The sequence below is a fragment of the Schistocerca serialis genome, chromosome 7 (genome assembly GCF_023864345.2).
Source record: "Schistocerca serialis cubense isolate TAMUIC-IGC-003099 chromosome 7, iqSchSeri2.2, whole genome shotgun sequence".
Classification (NCBI taxonomy): domain Eukaryota; kingdom Metazoa; phylum Arthropoda; class Insecta; order Orthoptera; family Acrididae; genus Schistocerca; species Schistocerca serialis.
Window position 1 is genome coordinate 123,305,881 of NC_064644.1, and position 23,953 is coordinate 123,329,833.

The following is a 23,953-nucleotide window of genomic DNA, read 5'->3' on the forward strand; positions in this document are numbered from 1 at the left end:
CCACGATGAAAAAATTTGAGAAATTAGAGGTAGTACAGAGGGTTACCTACTATCATTCTTCCCACATGCCATCAGCGAGTGGAACAGGGAAATGGGGTGGGGCGGATGAACAGCTAGTGGTACTAGAGGTTCCCTCCGCCACATACCTTTAGATGACTTGCGAAATATTGATGTAATGTAGAAGCTATGCCAGGAATGACCCGTGGTTCGGATTCCCCTTCCCCGGTAGGATTACTGGGGTAGGTGGGGGACACGTCACCGGCATGGAGTCCAATTGAAAGACACTCCAGGCGGTTGAAAATCCCTCCTTACAGACTCGCACAGTCAATCATGTCACGCGACTGTATGTTGGCAAACGTAAACTCCGTCCACAGGTCTTTGAGGGTCGATCAGAACCAACAGACCGCCGTGTCATCCTATGCCAGTGGCGTCATTGGATGTAGTATGGAAGGATGTGGGGGGTCAAGCGCACCGATCTTCTGGCCGTTGTCAATTTTCGAGATCTGGAGGCGCTACTACTCGTCAAATAGCTTATTAATTGACATCACGATGCTCAGTGCACTCCTTCCAGTTCTTCCATTACGATAAAAATCCCTGGCAGTATAGAGAATCGAACGCGAGCCCTCCACATGGCAGTCAGCCACATTGACCACTCTCCTTTGGAAACCGAGGTAATTCTTTGATGGACAGGAAACTCGTTTACTTTGACAGAATGGTACAACATAATTTACCCAAAGTAATGTTCTTTTGCACCTACAATCTTCTCCCACGTTTCGGGTGCCAAATGGACTACAGGAGATACAAAAAGAGATTCTTTTGAGGTGATCCAATCATGAAGACATAATATAGAGCAAATGTTTTGGGTAATATCTTTCTTCACTTAGAGACACTCATTCTTAATTTACTGAGTTGGTAGATATGCACAACGCACAGGGCCTACGCTCTGAAGCCTCATAGGTGCATAACCAATAATAAACAGATACCTAGCGTCAGTGAACTTTTTCTCTCAAACAACAGTTTTCCATTTGTCACCACTAGACGTCTGATACAAAAGTTTTTTTGGAAGAAGTGGATCCCCTCTTCGCCGGAATTGGCACATGGTGACCATCACAAAAAGTTCTGTCGTCTCTGCAATATGGTTAGTAATTAAAACCTAGGAGTTCCAGAACGCGGGTCTATGGTGTTGCCCCTACGTCTGGGTATGATTACCCACTAATACGAGCCTATCTGGCGATAGTAATGGACAGAAACATATGAAGGGATAGCAATTTTAGGGAAGACGGAAGAATATGCCATGGTAAACGCTGTGGGGAAAACAGACTTTGAAATATCCTGTATGTAAACTGAACGTGGCAATAAGCATGGACTGCGAAAACAACGATCATGCGAAGCCTAACCGCTGTTTTTCGCACATAACATCCTGAAAGCCACAGATCAAGGAAATGAGGCGGATGCAGTATTCCTCGACTTCAGAGAAGTCTTTGACTCACAGCATCGCACTTGTGCGTAACACAGAAAGTACGATCGTAAGGTGGATCAAATGATACTTGTGACTAGGCTTAGGATTTCTCGTTAAGGAGGCCACAGTCTGTTAACTTGTATGGAGAGTCATCGACGGATATAATCTAACTCCAGGTATGAAGTGTATTGGCGCCATTGCTGTGTACGTAGTAAATTAATGGCCTTGCCGACAATATTAACAGTAGCCTCAGACGTTACATAGATGATGCAGTTAGCTGTTATTATGTACAGCCTGAAAAAAGCTCTACAAGTATTAAATCGATCTTGTTAACATTTGAAAAATAGTGTAAAGCAACTTGCATTAAATATTCAGAATTGTGAAACTGCATTTTACATAACACAGTATCTCACTCACCAAATGCTCTTGGTGTGAAACATAAATATGTGGCAGGAAGGGAACCTCCACCACCAAAAGTTGTTGCTGTTACAGAGGTAGTTTGTTTGCACGCAGCAACTACACACCCCGGTCACAGGACTAAACAGGGTTAGGAAAAATCTATGGCAAAGATATATGGTAACATCAAAACACAACTTATTAATACAAATGTTAAATTACTTAGAAGATGCTGTGTGGCGGTTCAGTGGTACTTATACTGACCCATCGGTGAACTCTGGTCTAGTCCTGAATATAGATGAACAATAGCTACAATCACTTTTAGATGGTCCAGTGACTCTTTTTGCCAGCGACTACAAATACGGTCATTGATGTACGTTTGATACTGTGCGGATACTCTCTTCAGCGGAGCTGCGCGTCAGCTTATATCGGCGTTTGGCGGGTGGAGTCCACTTGAAAACTATTTGTGTGACGCCACACGAGTACATAAAACATTCCTTGCTTCGTGCGCCCTCTGCTGGAGGCTAGCCTTAATTCAGTAGCACCTGAGTCCCAGGCAACTCGGCATATAGCTGTGTTCCGCATCTTTTGGAGGACACAGTTATCAATGCGTCACAATCGGAATCAGTCAATTAATACAAATGTAGGTAAGTAACAATTTGCTGGGACACGGAAATAAAGGTGGCAGACTTCGGTTCATCGGCATGGTACCGGGAAAATGGAGCCGATCTACAAAGAAGACTGCTTACAAATCACGTATACGTTCCATGTACGAATATTGCTCAGATACCAAATAGCGCTAACTGGGGAGACTGAACGTATACGAAGGAGGATGGCACAAATGGACAATTGTAGTTCGAGGCATGGGGGCCACGGAAATGTTGGAAAACAGGATTCGCAGAGTTTGTAGATAGACGCCCATTATCCAACGAAAGCCTATTTACAAGGTCTTAAGAACCATTATCAAACGAAAAATCTACAAATACACTTCAACCCGTTACTTATCGCTACCACAGGAACCACAAAGACGTGTAATAGAGAGAACAGAAGCATTTAAGCGGTCACTATTCTTGCGCTCCAGAAGAGATTGGAAGATAACATTTGGTACTATGTTAAATACCCTCTGGCATGTACTCAAAGCGTAATTTATAGGCTATGCATGCAGATGTTACAGTGAGTCTCATGGCGAGGGCATGTTCGCCACCGTCAAATGGTTGGTGTGCTCGTTCGCACTATAAGACAACGTCAACATAACGTCTCGTCGCTCATTCCAATACTGAATACTGAAAGCCTTACAAGAAGCCGGAATACTGTATCAGCATTAAGGAATTCGCAATAGACGTGGAGTTCATTAATGTGCCAAGCTAAACACAAAATGACTGCTCTTCACAAAGTTCATATTGCATTTAGTTTGCATGGCAGGCAATCTTCCGTTACTGTTTTATTGACAAAGCATCGTCAGTGATTGTTCCGCAAAAATATCAGATGTAATACGTTTCTACAGTTTGATACTTAAATATTAAAAATAGTTCTTGCTTTATGAATGTGTAAACTTTACTTACGGTGTTCGTTACTACTAGTTACACATTCTGAAGTTGGCAGCTTTTTCTCTCGCCGATACAAGACTTCTTGTTGAACGACATGCTTTTGAACACCGTGAGCTGTACTTCAAATGTATTAATTTGCCAGACCCGTGTTCGGGCATACAGCCGATCAACAATGGCACATACTGTGCATGCCTGTATCGAACTACGTGTCCGTCAAGTAAGAAAAATCTTTATAAAGGTTAAAAATTGTGTAGATATCTGCGGTTCACAGACCAGTCTTAAGGTAGCTGTAACATGTACTCACGATGGTCCGTGTAGTGCGGAGATCCACATAATTTTTAACCATTATAAAGATCTTATATACACACATCAAAGAAAGTTTTGCATCACCTCGGTTCCGAGAGTTCCGGAACCTGTACATAAAATTGGAATACAGATCAACAAAAACATAATTTCCGCCCTTTTTATTGCTCATGAAAACCACACACTGCATGTTGTATCACCATACAGCGAGACCTTCAGAGATAGTGGTCCAGATTGCTGTACACACCGGTACGTCTAATATCCAGTAGCACATCCCCTTGCACTGATGCATGCCTGTATTCGTCGTGGCATACTATCCCCAAGTTCATCAAGGTACTGTTGGTCCAGATTGTTCCACTCCTCAACGGCGATTCGGTGTATATCCCTCAGAGTGGTTGGTGGGCCACGTCGTCCATAAACAGCCCTTTTCTATCTATCCCAGACATGTTCGATAAATTTCATATCTGGAGAACATGCTAGCCACTCGAGTCGAGCGATGTCGTTACCTTGAAGGAAGTCATTCACAAGATGTTAACGATGGGGGGCGCAAATTGCCGTCCATAAAGACGAATGCCTCGCCAATATGCTGCCGATATGGTTGCACTATCAGTCGGAGGGTGGCATTCACGTATCGTACAGCCGTTACGGCGTCTTCTATGACCACCAGCGGCGTACTTTGGCCCTACAAAATACCATCCCAAATCAGCAATGAACCTTCACCTTGCTGCACTTGTTGGACAGTGTGTCTAAAGCGCTCAGTGTGACCGGGTTGCCTCCAAACACGTCTCCGACGATTGTCTGATTGAAAGCATATGCGACACTCATCGGTGAAGAGAACGTGATGCCAATCCTGAGCAGTCCATTCGGCATGCTGTTGGGCCCATCTGTACCGCGCTGCTTGGAGGAGGAGGAGGAGGAGGAGATTAGTGTTTAACGTCCCGTCGACAACGAGGTCATTAGAGACGGAGCGCAAGCTCGGGTGAGGGAAGGTTGGGGAAGGAAATCGGCCATGCCCTTTTAAAGGAACCATCCCGGCATTTGCCTGAAGCTATTTAGGGAAATCACGGAAAACCTAAATCAGGATGGCCGGAGACGGGATTGAACCGTCGTCCTCCCGAATGCGAGTCCGCGCTGCTTGGTGTCGTGGTTGCAAAGATGGACCTCGCCATGGATATCGGTAGTGAAGTTGCGCATATCACGCAGCCTATTGCGCACAGTTTGAGTCGTAACACGACGTCCTGTGGCTGCACGAAAAGCATTATTCAACATGGTGGCTTCGCTGTCAGGGTTCCTCCGAGCCATAATCCGTAGGTAGTGGTCATTCACTGCAGTAGTAGCCCTTGGGCGGCCTGAACGAGCCATGTTATCGACAGTTCCTGTCTCTCTGTATCTCCTCCATGTCCGAACAACATCGCTTTGGTTCACTCCGAGACGCCTGGACACTTCCCGTGTTGAGAGCCCTCCCTGGCACAAAGTAACAATGCGGACGCGATCGAACCGCGGTATTGACCATCTAGGCATGGTTGAACTACAGACAACACGAGCCGTGTACCTCTTTCCTGGTGGAATGACTGCAACTGATCGGCTGTCGGACTCCCTCCGTCTAATAGGCGCTGCTCATGCATGGTTGTTTACATCTTTGGGCCGGTTTAGTAGCATCTCTGAACAGTCAAAGGGACTGTGTCTGTGATACAATATCCACAGTCAATTTCAGGAGCTCTGGGAACCGGGGTGATGCAAATGATGTGTGTACTTGACGAACAAGTAGTTTGATGTAGGCGTGGACACCTCTGATGATAGGCTATATGAAAAACTGTCTGGCAAATAATTACTTTGAAGTGCCACTCATGATGTTCAACTATATCTTCCTCTGCTTCTTAGCGTTAATCCCATGTTTAATATGGCGTCTCTGTAGTCAAGTTTTGACAGATTTTCTTTACGTTTGCAGCCTGATACCCCTCTTGTCTCTGCTGTTGTTGAACAAGTTACCGTTTATCAAATACACACAAGCTGCTGAGCACTCAACATACAAGACTTTCCTTCGTTGCTGGCAGAAGTCGTGGTTGGAAAGCCTTGGTTGCACTTTCACCCTTTGAGTTTTGGGGGAGGGTCGAAGAGACAGCACCCACTTCCGTAAGGTGGCTTGCGGAGGACAGATTTAGAAGTAGATGACGTCGAAATTGGTAGTCGCAGCGTCGGACGGTACCTACTGCATCGAACTGTTTTCACTTTCTCGAGGTTCTTTGGATACTGACACGACGCAGGCACGGTCTGCTGGATAAACAAGCCATTAGACGTGGCAGCAATGGCTTGTCCCTTCTACTTTTTTTCTCGAGACGGATGAGACTGCATCGAGGTTCATTAAGGAGGCGGGCCTTCGGAAATAGCTGTCGGTGCTCCAGAGGCAGAAATAGAGCGGACGGCTGACTGAGCACCGGAGAACAGAGACCGCTAGGTCTTCACCAACGGCGATCCTCCGAAAAAGCACTCTGCGTCAATACTGAGAACTGTCATACAAGACGTCTTTACACAAAGAGGTGATGTCTGACGACCTTTATGAGGCATGTCCGGGAAGTAAGCAGCATTTAACAACAAACTCATAAAAACATTATTTTCAGAAAAGAGCTTTTCTTAAACTATTTTCTACATAGTTGCCACCATAGTTCAAACATCTTTTCCCCGAGTAACAGGCATCTACAAGCAACTAGCGACGAGATTAATAATCACCTATTGTGTAAGGTGTTCAGTGTTACCGCCCAAACACTGTGCAACCGAGCATATGGAATCTGCGTGTCTCTGTCTCTCTCTCTCTCTCTCTCTCTATATATATATATATGTAGTGTGTTTGTAGGGAGGGGCCTCTGATCACAAAATAAACACAAGAATACGATGCAATTGAGTGCTGAATGCCTTCCAGGAAAACTACGATGCCGAAATTGTTATAGTCTTGTGTATATATGTTGCATGTTCGCATATTCTCCGTAAGCGTTACGCACTTGAGGTTCACAGTTCCACTGTGCCAAAGATATATGACGTGATAATCATGTTTATGACCATCTCAATATCGCTAGTTTTCATATTTGGAGAGAGATGAACAAGAAGGGAAACGTAAAAACATTGACGGTAAGGTGACGGTAAAAAGCGCGTTTTATTGCCACAACGCCCGATTGTGCTTCAATCGTTAACATATTCCAAACACTGCGTTTTAAGTCTCTATACATCTTGGTCACTAAGTGTACACTACAACTACTCATTTCTCCAACTAGACAAGGAACGGCTGTTACCGACCACGGAAGACTACGGGAATAAGATTCAATAAGCAGCGTCAGATGGTATCATGACTACTTGTTCTTAAGATGTGTTCCTTCGCAAGCTAGTTTTTCACCACTTGACGACAGAGATTTCTAAGACATCGTGAGTTCTGAAATAACACGGAACATCGCAAATAGTTAAAGGCAGGAGGGATCCCGCAACACCATATGCACATACAGTGTGATTGAAGAACTTGCGTACAAATTGAAGGAGCTGATAGAGGAGTCGAAATATTACAGGTTTGGAACAAAAAATTATGGTCTTGCAAGTGGTTCTATACCTCTGATGGCTCTGGAGTCTCAGGAACAACAAGAACACTCAATGCTCGCGCGGCTTAAATGCAGAAAAGGTTGCGTACAGTTTACATAACATGTTGTACATTAGAAAAGCTGTTCAAAATTGCGACCACCACTTTCAACACACAGGTAAAATCTTTGTAAAAAATTCTGGTGCGCTCTAGTAAGTACACCATGCATCGCACGAAACTCACCAGACGTTGCAAGCATTCTGGCCACAAGTGTTTCATCGTCGGGAATTGGTGATACATACACAAGGCATCTGACATGTCGCCCCGCCAACCCCCCCCCCCCCCCAAAAAAAAAAGAGACACTCGTGAGGTGTCAGGCAGACAGGGATAGAGGCGGCCATTCTAATGGACCTCTCCTTTCGATTCAACTTCTGGGGTATGTGGCGTACGTCACGTTCTTGCAAAGAAAAGTAATCCCTTCAATATTTGTGGGCGAACTTTTGAATCCTCCTGTATATGATGTGAGCATATTGCAAATGAAGGACCTATAGGTCTCGTAGTAGCCGGCACGCTAGCTCGGCGGAATGGATCAGCGATCAGCGCGCTGGCCACTATCTGGAGAGAGAGAGAGAGAGAGAGAGAGAGAGAGAGAGAGAGAGAGAGAGAGAGAGAGAGAAATCTCATCGGTGGAATTTGAAAGATGTCATGCGACATCGGCAGAGCACCTTTGACGAACAGCACAGGTACACAAGTGGAAAGCGAAAAAGAGAAGCGTAAAGCGCGTGCCCGGAACCGAGTTCCGGTCGCACCGCCGAAGTTTTCAGAGTGCCTTTAATCTAGCTTTCACCTCTCAGTAATGTGAGGAGTCACCAGACACGACACGTTGTTCGAATTTCAGTTAAACTGTAGGTCCCATTTCCCCAGTTTCATAACAAAAAAAATTGTTCAGTTTCATAAGTGGGATAGTTAGGGACACGCAAGTAGCCGAAACGGCTACTTGCACCCTGCCATTGAGCCACACGAAATTAATACGCTTCAAGTGCTCCTTAGATGGCCTGTGATCAATTCACTCAGTAGCAGAGGGCGGGGACCGAGAAAACACAAGCAGACAGAATTATTAATTCGGATTCTGTACGAGACAGAGAGAGAGAGAGAAAGAGAAAGAGAGAGAGAGAGAGAGAGAGAAAGAGAGAGAGAGAGAGTTTTGGCAAAATCATATGCCACCAGCTGTGCAATTTTATGTTTATTTTCTACCGGTTTCGATTGTTACAATCGTCTTCAAGGAGAGAAACATTGTCCACCAATAGATCAGCCACACATTTCCGTCATATATGAGCCACGCAGATGTAGAGCACACATAATTGTCAGTGCTTGGCACAATTATTATGGACTACTTTAATATATGGACTGTGTTAAAACAGATTATTATGACAATTATGTGTGTTCTACATTTGTATGGCTCATAGATGACGGAAATATTTTGTTGAGCCATTGATGTACAGTGTTTCTCTCTTTGAAGATCATTGTTACAATCATAACCGGTACAGAATAACACGAAAATTTTCCAAATTATTCAACAGCTGTCGACAATCAGCTAGGAAAAGCTCTGGAGACAGAAATGGCTAGAAACATAAGTGACTACAGATCTATGGTTGAAAGGATAGTTCGGGTTTGTTGCCTCGTCGACGGCAAGGTCATTGGAGACCAAGCGCGTCCTCGGACTGACGAAGGTTGGGGAAGGAAGTCGGTCGGGTGCTTTCCAAAGAAACCATCCCGGAATTTTCCTTAAGTGATTTAGGGAAAGCAAGGAAAACCATATCTAGACGACGCAACGCGGATCTGAATCACCGTCTTTCCGAATGCGTGTCCAGTGTGTTATGTGCATACCTCAGATGTAAGATCTGGTGTCTAGTATTGAAGCGCGTGTCTCGAAACCAAGAGGTCCCGGGGTCGACTCCCACCAAACATACTCTGCAAAACACTGTGAAGTGCACGGCAGCTAGCACCTGGCATTGTTCGACATGTTCGAATTTCTTACTGTTCCAACCGTGTGGAGAGCAGGAAAATTGACTTTAAATAGTTCTGTTCATGCTGTGATTAGCCTACGGGGCTGATACGTAGGAGGTTACAGAATATCTAGAAATTCTATGGGATCCATACGTAGGCAGTTAAACAATATCTCCAAATTCTTCACTTAATACTAGTTCTTAAAATTCTGTATGTACCCTTTCTCGGGATAGCTGGCGTCTGTCTTCAAACGTTTGTCAGTTTAGTATTTCCGAGAGTCGGACAAACCTGCAACCATTCTCGTTGCCCTTCTTTGTACATTTTCAATATCCCTTGTTAGTGCTATTTGTTATGGGCCCCATGCACTGAGCATTATTCTAGGATGGTAGCGCGAGTGCTTCGTGAGCAGTCTCCTTTGTAGACCCGGTATCCTTCCAATGACCAGAAGTCTGCGCCACCTGCCTTAGCAACGAATGAGCCTCTGCAATCATTACACCGACATATTTGGAAGGGCTGACTGATTCCAATTGTGACTCACTGGTTGTGTTGTCATAGGATACTACATTCCTGCATTTTGTCAAGAGTATAGCTTTATATTTCTGAACATTTAAAACAAGTTGCTAATCATTGAACTACCTTAAAATCATTTCGGTCGGTCTCACAGAGCCCGTCGGAATAGACACTGTGTTATATATTGAGGTTAAAATGTCATTAAAAAGTCTAAGATGCTTCTACAGGTCGTTGCAGTTTCCAAAGCGAGGATAGTGGTAATATGAGTGGGAAACTTGTTAGTTTCCACTACACAGCGAATTGCTGATAGTGGAACGATTCACACGAAAGGAAATGATGATTTGTATCGCCTTCTGCTGTTGAACTGTGCTCGCAGCAGATATTCATCATCACTTTTAAATAATTTGACGTGTGACTGGTGATTATAATTTACAGTAGATGCACTGTAATACTATCGCACGGACTGATGTAATCCGCTGTGTATGTTACTTCTGCCCCTCTATACGTTTATTGGTAAAGGTGAATGTAATTCTCCTATAAGACGTTGTAGTCATCCATCTGGTTACCAGTAATTACGATCGCAAAGAGTATGCAGGGCGGTCAGAAACAATCTGAACAGCTTGTAAGGGTATTGCAGTTTACGTTGCGCTGAAAAACAATTGTTAAGAAAAAAAATCGATACATTGTGCCGATTCCGAGTTAATTAGCACTGATGTTAGCCAATTTGGGCACTGCGGGCGCAAATTCAAGCGGCCCGCGCGTCCCATGCCCAAGTTTTCTATAGTTGTCTTGCTCGGATTTAGGGAACCACACGAAGAAAACATTTGTCGACGCCGTCTCTGGCGGGCCGGTTGTGTTTGCGCGCCCAACGGCCTCATTTGCTAACTTCAATGGTAATTAACTCGTGAACGGCACTGCAAACCGAATTTTTTTTTTTTTTGAGACTATTTCTCAGCACAACCTACCCAACATACTGTTAAAAGCTTTTCAAACTGTTTGTGGACACCCTGTATAGACTGCTAGAAGTTTTATGAGTCCTTTGTGATAATATAGACCTCACTAACTAAGCGTTTGCATTTACTTCTCTTATGTAGGATATTTGAAATCGGATAAAAGTGAGTATTTACCTCCTTCTAGGTACTGAAACTTGAGTTAGTTTAATACGTGCACCAACAGCAACAATAACCAATGCGGGTACTAGATGTCACTGGTAGTCACATCGATTATAATAGGTTGTACAACGTAAGACATGCGTACATCAGCATTTCCAAAATTATTTCTCTTCCTCTCTTTGATAAATACAATGAATACATCAGAATGCACTCTGGTATTTTATCTAGTTTTCCCGTTAGAATCGCTTCTAATAATACTATATACTCTTATGTCAATGGCGGAAGTACCTTTAAACATAAGATGTAAGAAAGATTTTATACAACTGATAATTATGTCACGTTCACCTGTATGTGTGTTAACTGACGTACGCTTGACGAACATCTGTAGCTACATGACGAGTGTAATGCAGACAAATCACATACAGGATGAGCCAGAACTCCACTGAGAGACTTACAGAGGTGGAAGTATACACCAAACAAGAAAAAGTGTCCAGAATACATGGGCTCTAAAATGCATACCTTCAGAGCTGTGAGCATTTGTTCGTATTCGTTACTGTGAAGCATCTCTTCTTCTAAACAAGTGTCCGCCCCCGGTAGCTGAGTGGTCAGCGGGACAGACTGTCAATCCAAAGGACCCGGGTTCGATTCCCGGCTGGGTGTTGTGTTGTCCCAATCATCATCATTTCATCCCCATCGACGCGCAAGTCGCCGAAGTGGCGTCAAATCGAAAGACTTGCACCAGGCGAACGGTCTACCCGACGGGAGGCCCTCGTCACACGACATTTCATTTCATTTCTAAACAAGCGCTCATAGCTCTTATGGTATGCATTTTAGAGCCCATTTTCCTTGATCTTTGTTCAGTATTTTGGTCCATACAACCACCTCTGTAAGTTTTTCGGAGTTATGGTTCACCTTGCATATGCTCTGTGTCGCAGAGGTACCTGAAGATGAGGCAATATTGTCTTGAAATCTATAGTATATAATTATATGAGATATATTGAAAACACAGTTGCAAAGCAACTGACTTTCATTAGAATAAAAAGAGGAGAGGTGACAGAGAATTTTTCCCTGACGGAAAGGTATCCAATTGATGGACGCTGTCTAACTGTCTCCAATCCCGAAACCGCAATCTTCTAGGCGGCGCAAGTTGCACGTTACAGCAATGGTGCCCCTCTGCTGCCCTGCTTTTCCAACTTTTCTCTCCATGCGTTTTATACTGGCCAGTCCCATTAATGTGACCAACTGTCAAAAGGCACCTTTTGTAGTGCGTACCGCTGCGAGACGTGCAGGGAGAGTCCACGAGGCTCTGGAAGGTACCGACAGGAATGCTGAGCCATCCCGACTCCAGTGCCGTTGCCAGCTGCGCTAGGGTGAGGATTCGCTTCGCGAATAACCCGAACTAGGTGGTCTCACAGATTCTCCACTGGAGATATGAAAGATCAAAAAGCTGTGGCTCGTTTTTGTATATACCTAAGACAACTGAAAAGTTTTCCTTTAAGGCGCCACAAAGCTATATAATGGCTAAAAAAACAAAAAAAACATATAGAAACATTGGAAATACCCAAAATTTTGATTCCGTAACCCTTATTTGTAGTTTGGCCCAACTAATTGCTGTTAGGTTGGGATGTTTTTTAGCATTAGAAAAAAAAGTGTGATTGCCGTAAAACAGCATTCACCATACTGTTTTGTGACACACATGAAAACTGTAAAAATAAGCTTGCCAACTGGTTTCCTCGACTCAATAATGCACGGAAACTGTTCCGAAAATTGTTTTAAGAAGACGGAGTTATATTTTTTGGCTATGTTTAAAAACAAAGCCCCGGATCAAAACACTACGACAATATGCATCAACACACGTCCAAACAGAACACTGTGCACTACCGAGGTTATTACATGTGCACTACGGGACACGGGTACATCTTCGACAAAATGCGCGGGAAAGAGGAAAAATAACTATCGATATATAAATCGCGCGCGACTTCCTGATTTCTATAACCTTCGATACGTATCGGTTAAGGTCGACTAATACGCAACGAATTCCGAGGAAAAAAAAAAAACAACCTGAAATGGCGGGTTTTCAAAACAAATATCGTAAGTTTGACGATAATTAGTAAAAATCGGGAGAAATGCTGGAATAATCGGGAGGCGGGAGAAAAATTGGAAAATCGGGAGCCTCGCGCCTAAATCGGGAGAGTTGGCAGGTATGCCTTATGGAGCATGAAGCTTGATTCATCTGAAAACGCCACCTGTTGCCACTCAGTGGAAGGCCAGTTTTGGTAGTGACGTGCAAGTTGCGGCCTTCGTCGTCAATGAACAGCAGTCAGCATGGGTTATGAACCAGACGCCTGCTGCGGCGGCCCATACGCAGCAACGTTAAGGAGACACTGTTGGTCTCCCCTTGGTTCATCTGGATGATCAGTTGCTCTAGATGGGCGTCGTTTCGCCCGTGCGCGTGTCCGCAGCAGTCGTTTACTCCTGTAATGTAAGACCGTGGTGCACCGCAGTTGCCTCGGCGCCAGTTTGGGCATGCACAGTATACTTTAATCATAGTGGCCCGCAAACAGTTTACAACTTTTGCCGTTTCGGAAATGCTTCCACCTTTGGACCGAAAGCCAATGATCATGCCCTTTTCGACGTCAATTAAATCGCTCCATTTCCTCATTACGGCAACGACTGCATTGTGTTGCGCGTTCCCCGGCGTGCTTTATATCTAACTTCAACTGACAGTGCTGCGAACTGGTGTCTGTGATTGGTATTATACGTTGTAGTCGAACATAGGCAGTGGTCGCATTAATTTGACTGGACCGTGTATTACGTCACGTGAAGTCACAGAACTGTCGGATATGTTGAATTCGGGGATAAATAGGATTAAGGGTCCGGTGCGCTTTGCGTCATTTCAAGAGGGATAGGAGCGATGGTATACAGAAAAGTTCAACTTTCATTCCGTTGTAATTGAACCGCTTTCCCTACTGTATTCGTGAGATGGCGATGTGGTCCCTTGTAATTGCTGGGGCTTTGAGAGTCGACAGTAGAAGTAGGAAGCCATATTTCATCAGTAGACTGTGCAGCCCGAGCGCCCTGACGAAATGTAGATACTGCATGATGGCCGCTGCCTTTGTAATTTATTAATGTTCAGTGCTCAATTTTTGTAGAGGATGTGGACGTTGCGCGAAGCTTGTAGCTGAAATAAAGTAAATTCGAAATGCTGGTTCGTTCGGTGAACAAAGTAGTAAGGAAGCGTTCCTTTTAACTGGCAATTACTATTCAGCAGTGCGCTTTGTTTTTCAGTAGAGAAACGATGACTGTCCGCAGAAGCTATTTCAGGTCAGGTAATTTCTCAACAATTAAGAGCTCCGGACTTAGGAATTCTACATACGACTGTCTTTTTACATTCATTTCTCAACAGTCTTGAAACCGACTATTCAGAAACCTCTGCCTTGAGTAATATTCATCGAGAGCCTTGTCTTAAGTAGACAAATACTTTATGGAACTAACACCAGCTCAAACTCCATCATGACGACGACCACATGCAGTTTTAAGACTGTTTTCATCACTTCAATAGTATCTGATTTGTACATAGAGGAATAGTTGCGAAACCAGAGAGAATGAAACGTCCCTGTAAGTTAAGATATGCATCTTTTACAATCAATTTCGGTTCCGTAGTCTACGGGCGGTTTCCACAGTGATCACTGATCTACTTACGTATTTCTCCGTCTCATCAAAGGAACTGACACTACATTGGTGACGTTAGTATACGATTATAATCTACTCACTCCGTTTCGTGTGCACAAAATGACTGTTTCGTTTCAATGCAACTGTTGCTCCTCCATGAGCCACTTACTTTATTTACTGAATCTTTTATCCTCACAAAATTACGGTCATGAAGCACACACACACTTCTTAGCAAACAGTTTTCTCATTTTTCACTGCATTCGTTGCAATATGCCTATTATAGGAGATACCAAATCTGATATGAAATCAATACTTGCAAGTAATTATGACAAAAATAGTATAAAAAGTAACAATTTTAACAGAAGAAAGTTTCATTTCTGCTATGAAATATGGAATAATAAACACTAATTACAGCAGCTATATTTAAAACCAGGGAAGCAGCAACGAAGAAGGAATTTCATAATTTTATATAAGGAGTGCTCAAATCAAAAGATACGAAACGTCATTACAATCAAAACGATTGAAATTTACACACGTTTCCATATGCCGCCTGCGGTAACGTAGTGACAAAATCTAGGGGCGTCAAACTAGCGTCCGGCGTGGTTGTGCGCATGTCACCAACATAAAAAAAATTACGATGTACCCTCAGGAGGCAACCTGATGCTCGCAGACGTCCCAGATCCGATCCAAGGTTTGGGCTCGCTACAAACTATCGCAATGTGAAACCACTTCAACTCTAACGAAGAACTGAAGGCCACCGTGGAGGACTGGTTCCTGTCACAGCCACAGGAATTCTGGGAACAGGGAATCCCTTGGCTCGAGAAGCAATGGAATAGTTGTGCTCAATTGTCTAATGATTACTTTTGAATAAACACTCCAGTTATACCCTCAGTATTGTTTCGTACCTTTTCTTTTGAACATCCCTATTATATGAGCAGAGTAGTACACTAAATAAGTGCAGGCCAAGCTGAGATGGCCGCCAGACGCGCACAAGTCCAAAATATGTATACAAGATGTATCATAATTAGTAGCGAAAACTGAGACGGATCGCGGTTACGAACCGCCACTGACTTCAGTGTCCAATATTGTCCTAATTGCTATGAATGATGCTTATCTGAACAAGAAATACTATACTACTTCAGCAAATTAGGTGTTACAATTCGTTTTCCACATGTCATGGCTCAAATGGCTCTGAGCACTATGGGACTTAACATCTGAGGTCATCAATGCCCTAGAACTTAGAACTACTTAAACCTAACTAACCTAAGGACATCACACACATCCATGCCCGAAGCAGGATTCGAACCTGCAACCGTAGCGGTCGCGCGGTTCCAGACTGAAGCGGTTAGAACCGCTCGGCCACCGCGGCCGGCCCACATGTCATCCTGCCTTCACTTTAATTACAGAACATCTTGTATTTGTTTATACATTTTCAACTGCCCTTATGGCAAATTTTGTGATTTATAACAACTTACTGGTGAATTTTTATCACATGTAACATCCAACTAAATGCAGCTAAATTATGTCTTACGTTTAACGTGACATTATAAAATCAGATTTTTTTTGTATTCCATCCTACTTTTTCCGATGCAGTGTCGAATAAATTGTACATTATAGAATTAAAAAGTTCCATTATCAAACCAAAAAAAAAATTCAATCTTTCATTATCATTACTCACTTTAATAGCTAGCAAATCTTTTATTCAAGGTACGATACTACAACAGGTCTAATTTTTTCTGCTTCCACGGAAAGCTTTTAGAGACTTCAGCAATTACCTTAAACGGAAGTTGTATTTTCTTTTCATATTTAGCATTGGAAAAAGATTAAGTACTTTATTTCTGTTGCAGAGTATTGTTTATGTGATACTCATTTTAAAAGGTAAATAAACCTTTTCACGATCAGAAAATTCCGAGTTATTTTCAAAGGTCTTACTAAACGCCCCAGGGAAGGAAAGAAGGAACACACAGTTTAACCCCATCGATGTCGAGGTCATTAGAGACGCAGCACAACCTTAAAATGTTTTAAGGATGGGGAAGGAAATCGGTCGTAGCCTTTCAAAGGAACCATCTCGGCATTTCCTTGGAGCGATTTAGGAAAGTCGCGGAATAGTTAAATCTACGTGGCTGGTCACAGATTTGAATCCTCATTCTTCCGAATGCGAGTCCAGTGTGTTAACCACTGCGCCATCTCGCTCGGTCGCAAGGAAATGCAACTGATGTCTGAGGAGGAGGGGGAGAGGTTGGTTGGGGCTGCCAAATAATATTTCGCTTGTGTGGACAAATATTTTCGAACCAGGCCTGGGTAAATGAGAACTTGTCTACAATTACGATAAATGATCTGTAATATAAGATACTGATGTTTCCGCGTATTGAACCGCCAACGAAGCGGACACTGCGATAATTGAACCCGCCTCGGCGAAACCATCCTAACTGGGCGTATGAAGCACCGCCGTGGTGAAACAAACGGTTGTTGCAGATGAAATGCACACAAACATTCATTGCCAGTGCTGTCTTCACTGCTCGTAACTTGCTGGCGGTGGGCGTGTTTAGTTTGCTTGAACTATCAGTTGACACCCACGACGGCGCAGCGGTTGAGAACTGGGAAGCGGCGCCGAGCGCAGGCGTCGCGTCGTTCCGGGAAGCAAAGCGATGCCGCCACCCGCTAATGAGCCGCTTCCGCCGCCGCCAGAGGCGCTGCGTGCGCTCTGCCGTCACAATGGCGCCGCGCTGCAGCTGCGTCAGACGGCGCGCGCGGCGCTGCCGGAATCGCTTGTGGTGGGCCCATTTGGAGCAATATCACAACTTCTTCGTCGCCTGTGAGGGAGTTGCTCGAGCGTTGGCCCTTACATTTCGCTATTATCTGATTTCTTGTAATTCCATCATTAAACCTAGTGCTTTACCACTGTTTACTACGTGCTGGCTGTTTAACTCTGCTCCGTTCCCCTTATCAACAGACAGATCTTGGCAATTGTGAAGGAAGTCGATTGTGCAGCGGGCACTAACCACCACAGTGTGAACAGTAACGAGTTAAATTAGAAAGCTCTGCGTAACGTCTCATGGTAGGAGGAGAAATAATGTCGGTCGTGATCCGCAGACCGATGGGTGTCGTAAAACAGTGCACTGCCACCAAAGAGCCAACGACTGGCTAACATGCAAGAAGACAATGTAATATTGCGCACGTATCTACCAGTTTACATGGCCGTTACTGTAAGCAAATGGAATATGGTCGCTTATCGCAAGTCTTACACGGATTTTAAGCTCGGCAATCACATTCAGGTTTTACCACCACTCGTCATGTCCAGCAGAACGCTGGATTCAAAGTGCAAGGAACACTTAAAAAGCAAAATCCGTTCTTTTGGAAAAGAAGGTCATGCCACCAATCAGGGAAAACTTTTCTTTGTTCAATGACGCCATACGTAATTGTACATTCAGACAGCTGTGTACTGACTTTCCATTACTACACCGTAACATTTAGTGAATCGACTAATATTTTACCTTCATTGCATTGAGTTTGTACGCAAATTAGTAAAATGCATTCTAAAAGCGCGTATAACCACGAACAGTCGCCGTGCAAGACGGTCTTACCTAAATGCTAACAGTTGTAACACCACGTGCTATATGAAGAAATGGTGAGATATTTTTGTCCGTTCCCTCGAACTATACAGAGCAGAAATATCACTAAAGTAAATTTTAACCGTCAAAAGTACTTTTCCATCTCACGTCACCAAATCAATTTTACATTCAATTCAAACAAGCAAGGAATCAAATTTTTTTCTCCTTTCCGTTCAGCGGCTGAAGGTAAAAAATTTAACCAGGTAGCAGTTGGCTAGCAGAAAATAAATTAAGATTGTGAAATGGAATACTGAGTTAAAATCATTCGGAAAGGTCGGTCAGTTTTCGTAACAATACCATACATTGTAACTATTTCGACTAGTGCTTTGCAAATTACATGTAACTACGACTATTTTTAAAATAAGTATATCTAAGCGCATCGCAATAATATTTTTCAGTTGAAAGCAAAAGGATGATCCATTTTGCTTCTTATGTCAGGATTTCGACGGAGGCAGGGGAAAAGCGCGATATTTTTCTATACATCAGAATAACCTAAACCTTGAATTCTATAACACCGTGCAACGAAAAGCGTCGGAAAAAGGAAAAGTATCAAGATACTTTCTATGGTGACTGTGTAGGAGTGAACTTTGGATGATCCCTCCACTTGATTTTAATGTACATTAACACGATGAGTGTTGTTTGCTCCGTAAGAAAGGCACTAGCATGATAAAGCAGTCTTTGCTTTTCACATTTCTTCGATATCACTTTGATTAGTGTTGCTTCATACGATTACACTCTTACACAGAACAGGTCCGAGTTTTTAAGAGACGCTTACATCAATATTCGCAATTGCACACTTAGCAGAAAGAAACAGGAAGAAAACATACAGTGTCAGCTGTTATATACACTACTGAGGTCAATAGGTCAAAACATGCCAAACAGAAAGGAACTAACGTGTCTTTAAGAAAAGAGTTATCCACAACGTGAAATAGTAAATAAACATCAAAGCTGCGGTGGCATGCTAATTCACGTAACATTTTCTCCAAGAAAACGAGACCAGAAGGAAATAACATTCATTTACAGGAGTTCTAGTGCAATGTTTTACTTACAAATCATGCCCGATACAACGCCATCAAAACAGCTAGGACACTCACCTGCAACAAAAAAAACCTTGTGTCAAATGCATATACATTTCGAAGGGGAAGGAGCTACATAATAAACACCTTCACTCTGCAGCGAAAGGTTCTGAAACTCGTCAGTTTTAATCTTACAGGAAGTTTCAAAAGAAACCCAATTCTCGTACTAACATAAAGGATGCACATGAAGTCCGGGAACACTTTCAATTATTTATTGCACAAGAACTAAACATTGTACAGATGTCATACACATTGCATTTTGAAGAAAAACTCAGTTTTTTTTAACAAACATTCAATATGCGAACCATGAGTGACCCGGCAGACTTCAATACGGTAATCGAATTCTTGCCATACTCGTCCTAGCATGGCATCGTCGACTGTGGCAGTCGCTTCCCGTATCCTCTCCCGGAGCTCTGCCACAACACGTGGTAGAGGCGGTACGTACACCAGATCTTTAATGTGTCCCCACAGAAAACAGTCACACGGTGTGAGATCTGGTGATCGGGAAGGCCATTTCATGAAACAACTGTCCCCTTGTGTAGCACGGCCGATCCATTGATGCGGCAGCTCCGTGTTCAGGTACCCACGAACTTCACGATGAAAATGGGGTGGAGCCCCAGCCTGCTGACAGATGAACGGAGAGTCCGATTGCATTTGAGGCATCAGCCACTGCTGCAACATGTCCAAGTAGGAATATTCAGTGACAGTACTGTCGGCGAAGAAGAATGGCCCGTACAGTTTTCGACGTGACTACGCACAAAAGACATTTACCTTTGGGGAAGCACGCTCAAATTCAGTGCATTCTTGTGGATGCTTTCTACCCCAGATTCGACAATTATGCCTGTTCACTTTCCCATTAGTGTGAAAAGTGGCTTCGTCGCTAAAAATTAAGCGATCAGCAATACCATACCCATCATAATTCAATTGCTGCAACTGCGAACAAAACTCAACACGCTTGTCTTTGTCGCCGTCATTGAGCTTCTGCACTAGCTCCAATTTCAATGGTTTCATAGACAACTTCTGTCGCACAGGACTATCCACACTGTCACTGGAGAATTTTCGAGTTCACGGGATGCACGACACACCGATTTCTTTGGACTCCTTATGACTGTCTCCCGTACGTACTCCACATTCACACACACACACACACACACACACACACACACACACACACACTGGGACGTCCGTTTCTCTTTGCCGGGCACAAGCAACCCGTCGTAACGAATTTGTTGTGCCAGTGGTAAACGGCCTTCCTTGTTGGTGGCTTCTTGTCGTACTTGGTTCCAAACATCCGTTGAACAGCTGTAGCACACTTGATTTTGTTGAACTCCAACACACAGAAAGCTCGCTCCGCACCTGAACTCCCCACGTTTACGACTAGCGCTGACTATCGGCAAATTACCAAACTACGCTGTGGTGGTATACATGAATAAAAATTTTCAGTGTTCCTCTTCAAAATGACATATCTATGATATCTGTACAATGTCTGGTTCTTGTGCAATAAATAATTCAAAGTCTTGCCCGACTTTAGGTACACCCTGTACTTACAGACTCAGTCAACTGTGTATAATGCCGGCGCTACTGACCCAGTCACAACTAACGTGAAGTTTAAATCAGGCGCGAAAATGTGGTAACGATCAAACCCCCCCCCCTCCCCCCCCCCCCCCCAAACCCCGCACGCGGACGCACACACAAAGAAATACTAACTTTTTAAAAGCATTAATATTTTTTACAGTTAAGATTCGAAAAATAAAGTAGCACACAAAGTTTCTCAAAAATGGCATGGAATTCTAGAAAAGATACAAGCTGCGTTTAAAACGGAATACTTCTTAGCTCTTTGTCCATGGCTACCTAGATGGATGCGTTTGCCGCCTGACTGACTGTAAGAACCATTCCGACCAGGACAACGAGCACGTTCCCAGACTGACCGTACCTGCAGCCAACAACATATTCGACACGGTTCAGAAAATTTTTTTTTGGGGAAGGCGGTATGGGAGAAGCTGGGAAGAAAGCAGGAAGATTCAGCACATCCTCCCCTCCTCCAGAACTCGAACCTGGATCGGCGTCTGGCTTCATACAAACTATTCCCGATTAGATTAGATTAGATTAGATTAGTACTTGTTCCATATATCATGAATACGACACTTCGTAATGATGTGGAACGTGTCAGGTTAATAAAAGGTGTCTATACAAGATATTACATTACACAAAATATTATATGACAATTTTGTGTGTGTGTGTGTGGGGGGGGGGGGGGGGGCGGAATTACCCACTTACTATACTTTTGATGCTATTAGGTAAGTGACCAAAGACTTTTGAGGCAGCATAATTTACCCCCTTCTGAGCCAAAGTTAGATTTAACCTTGAGTAGTGAAGATCATCCTTTTTCCTAATGTTGTAGCCATGTGCACTGCTATTACTTTAGAATTCGTTCGGATTGTTAATAACAAATTTCGTAAGTGAATATATATATTTTGTGAGGCTACAGTGACGATCTCCAGTTCTTTAAATAAGTGTCTGTAGGATGATCTTGGATGAGCTCCAGAAATTATTCTTATTACACGCTTTTCTGCAATGACTGTTCGACTGCTATACTTTTGACTAGGAGAACAGTGATGCGCGCTACCCAAGCGTTGCTTCGTCTTACTGCAACGAAACACACGTCTCTTCACAACACTGACCCCTGTTAAGCACTGCAGTAAGCTATTATTCATTTTCTACACTGTTTCCATGGCGACTAACCACAGCGGTGAAAAACACTCTTTCACCTCGCAAACAGTGGAAACCCATCACTGTACGATTACGCTATTGGCGATAAATCAATGGAAACAGTAGCAACAATATAATTAGGAGTAATCATCCGGAGAGACCCTAAGTGGAAAAATGACACGAAACTAGCAAGTGTCAGCCCGAGTTTCTCTGAAAGAATCACATGAAGAAATGTATAGGCCAATAGAATGAAAACGAGACAGATGGAGAGAAAGTACGCAAACTATTTATTGTTTCAAAAGTAATCGCCATAGGTGTTAATACATCTATCGCACTATACGACAAGACGGCCAATGCCTTCAATCGAAAATGTTTGATGTTTTGTAAAGAACCGAGATTGAACCCAGGAGAGCAGCTCTTTGTCCAAAGCGAATCTACGGTCAAGCATCACTCTTCAGAGATCCTAAAATATCGAAATCGCATGAGGAGTGATCGCGAGTGTATAGAGGAGGCGCAAGGGCTTCCCAGTGAAACTTCTGCAGCCAACTCTAAACAATCTCGCAATATGTGGGCGGGCAACGGCAAATATTTCTCCGTGAGGGGAATAACCGTCTTGTCTCACAGTGAGAAGAATGTATTGACGGTTATGAAGATTAATTTTTAAATAAAAAACAGTTTCTTTACTTTTTCCATCTCTCTCTTTTTCATTTAATTTGCCCTTTGCAATTAATTCACGAAAGAAGTGGCTTACGACGATTTTGGACCATGTATCGTGTTTGAACATTATGAGTTACCTCGAAGAGAACGGTCTACTGACACACGGTCAACATGGATTTAGAAAACTTCGCTCTTGCTAAACACAGCTAGCTCTTTACTCACACGAAGTGCCGAGGGCTATCGAGAAGGGATTTCAAATTGATTCCGTATCTCTAGATTTCCAGAAGCCTTTTCACATTATCTCACAAGCGGCTTATAAACAAATTGCGTCTTTATAGAATATCGTCTCTGTTATACGACGGGATTCGTGATTCCATATTTCCTAATAATTGACGGAAAGTCATGGAGTAAAACAGAAATGATTTCTGGCGTTCCGCAAGGTAGTGTTATAGGCCGTCTGCTGTTCCTTATATTATACGATTTACGAGACGATCTGAACAGTCGTCTTAGGTTGTTTATCGCCTACTAAAGTCATCAGAATATTTAGAAAAGGTATCTGCACAGTTTTAAAATCAGCAATTGACCTTAAGTAAATGAAAGTGTGAGGTCATGCACATGAGCGCTAAAAGAAATCCATTAAACTTCGATTACACGCTAAATCAATCAAATCTACAGGCCGTAAATTCATCTAAATACATAGGAGTACATTGCAAACAAAGTAAAATGGAAAGAAAATGTTGTGGGGAAGGCGTACCACAGACTGCGATTTACTGGCAGAACCCTTAGAAACTGCAACAGATCTACAAAAAAGACTGCCGACACTACGCTTGTCGATCATCTTTTGGAGTACTGCTGCGCGGTGTGCGATCCTTACCAGATATGATTAACGGAGAACATCGAGAAGGTCCAAAGAAGAGCAGCACGTTTTTTGTAATCGAGAAATCTGGGAGAGAGTATCACGCATATGATACAGGATTTGGGGTGGATATCATTAAAACAATGGCGTTTCTTGTTGCGGTGGTATCGTCTCACGAAATTTCTATCACCAACTTTCACCTCTGGATGCAACAATATTTTGTTGACGTCGACCTACGCAGGGAGAAAAGATCATCAGAGTAAAATAAGGGAAATTCGAGCTCGCACGTAAAGATATAGGTGTTCGTGTTTTCCGCCCGCTGTTCGAGAGCAGAATAATGGGGAATTATTGTGAAGGGAAATCGATGAATCTTCTGCCAGGCACTTACGTGTGATTTGTAGAGTATCCATGTAGATGTAGATACAGAACTACGGGTTCGTTTAATATGTGCGAGAGGATTACAGACACGCTCATCAAAT

At 43.3% G+C, this 23,953-nt stretch overlaps 1 protein-coding gene across 7 annotated transcripts in view; it reads right to left on the reverse strand.

Moving 5' to 3' along the window:
* LOC126412101 (transcriptional enhancer factor TEF-1) overlaps positions 1-23,953 on the reverse strand; it is an 802,315-nt gene that overhangs the window by 347,366 nt on the left and 430,996 nt on the right. The window contains exon 1 of one of the 7 annotated variants that reach the window (XM_050081525.1): positions 19,226-19,256. The exons of the other annotated variants lie outside the window; for them this stretch is intronic. Coding sequence (XP_049937482.1) covers positions 19,226-19,232 — 7 coding nt within the window. The 5' untranslated portion in view covers positions 19,233-19,256. Of the gene's footprint in view, positions 1-19,225; positions 19,257-23,953 lie in introns of those variants that run through there. 7 annotated transcript variants of the gene reach the window in all.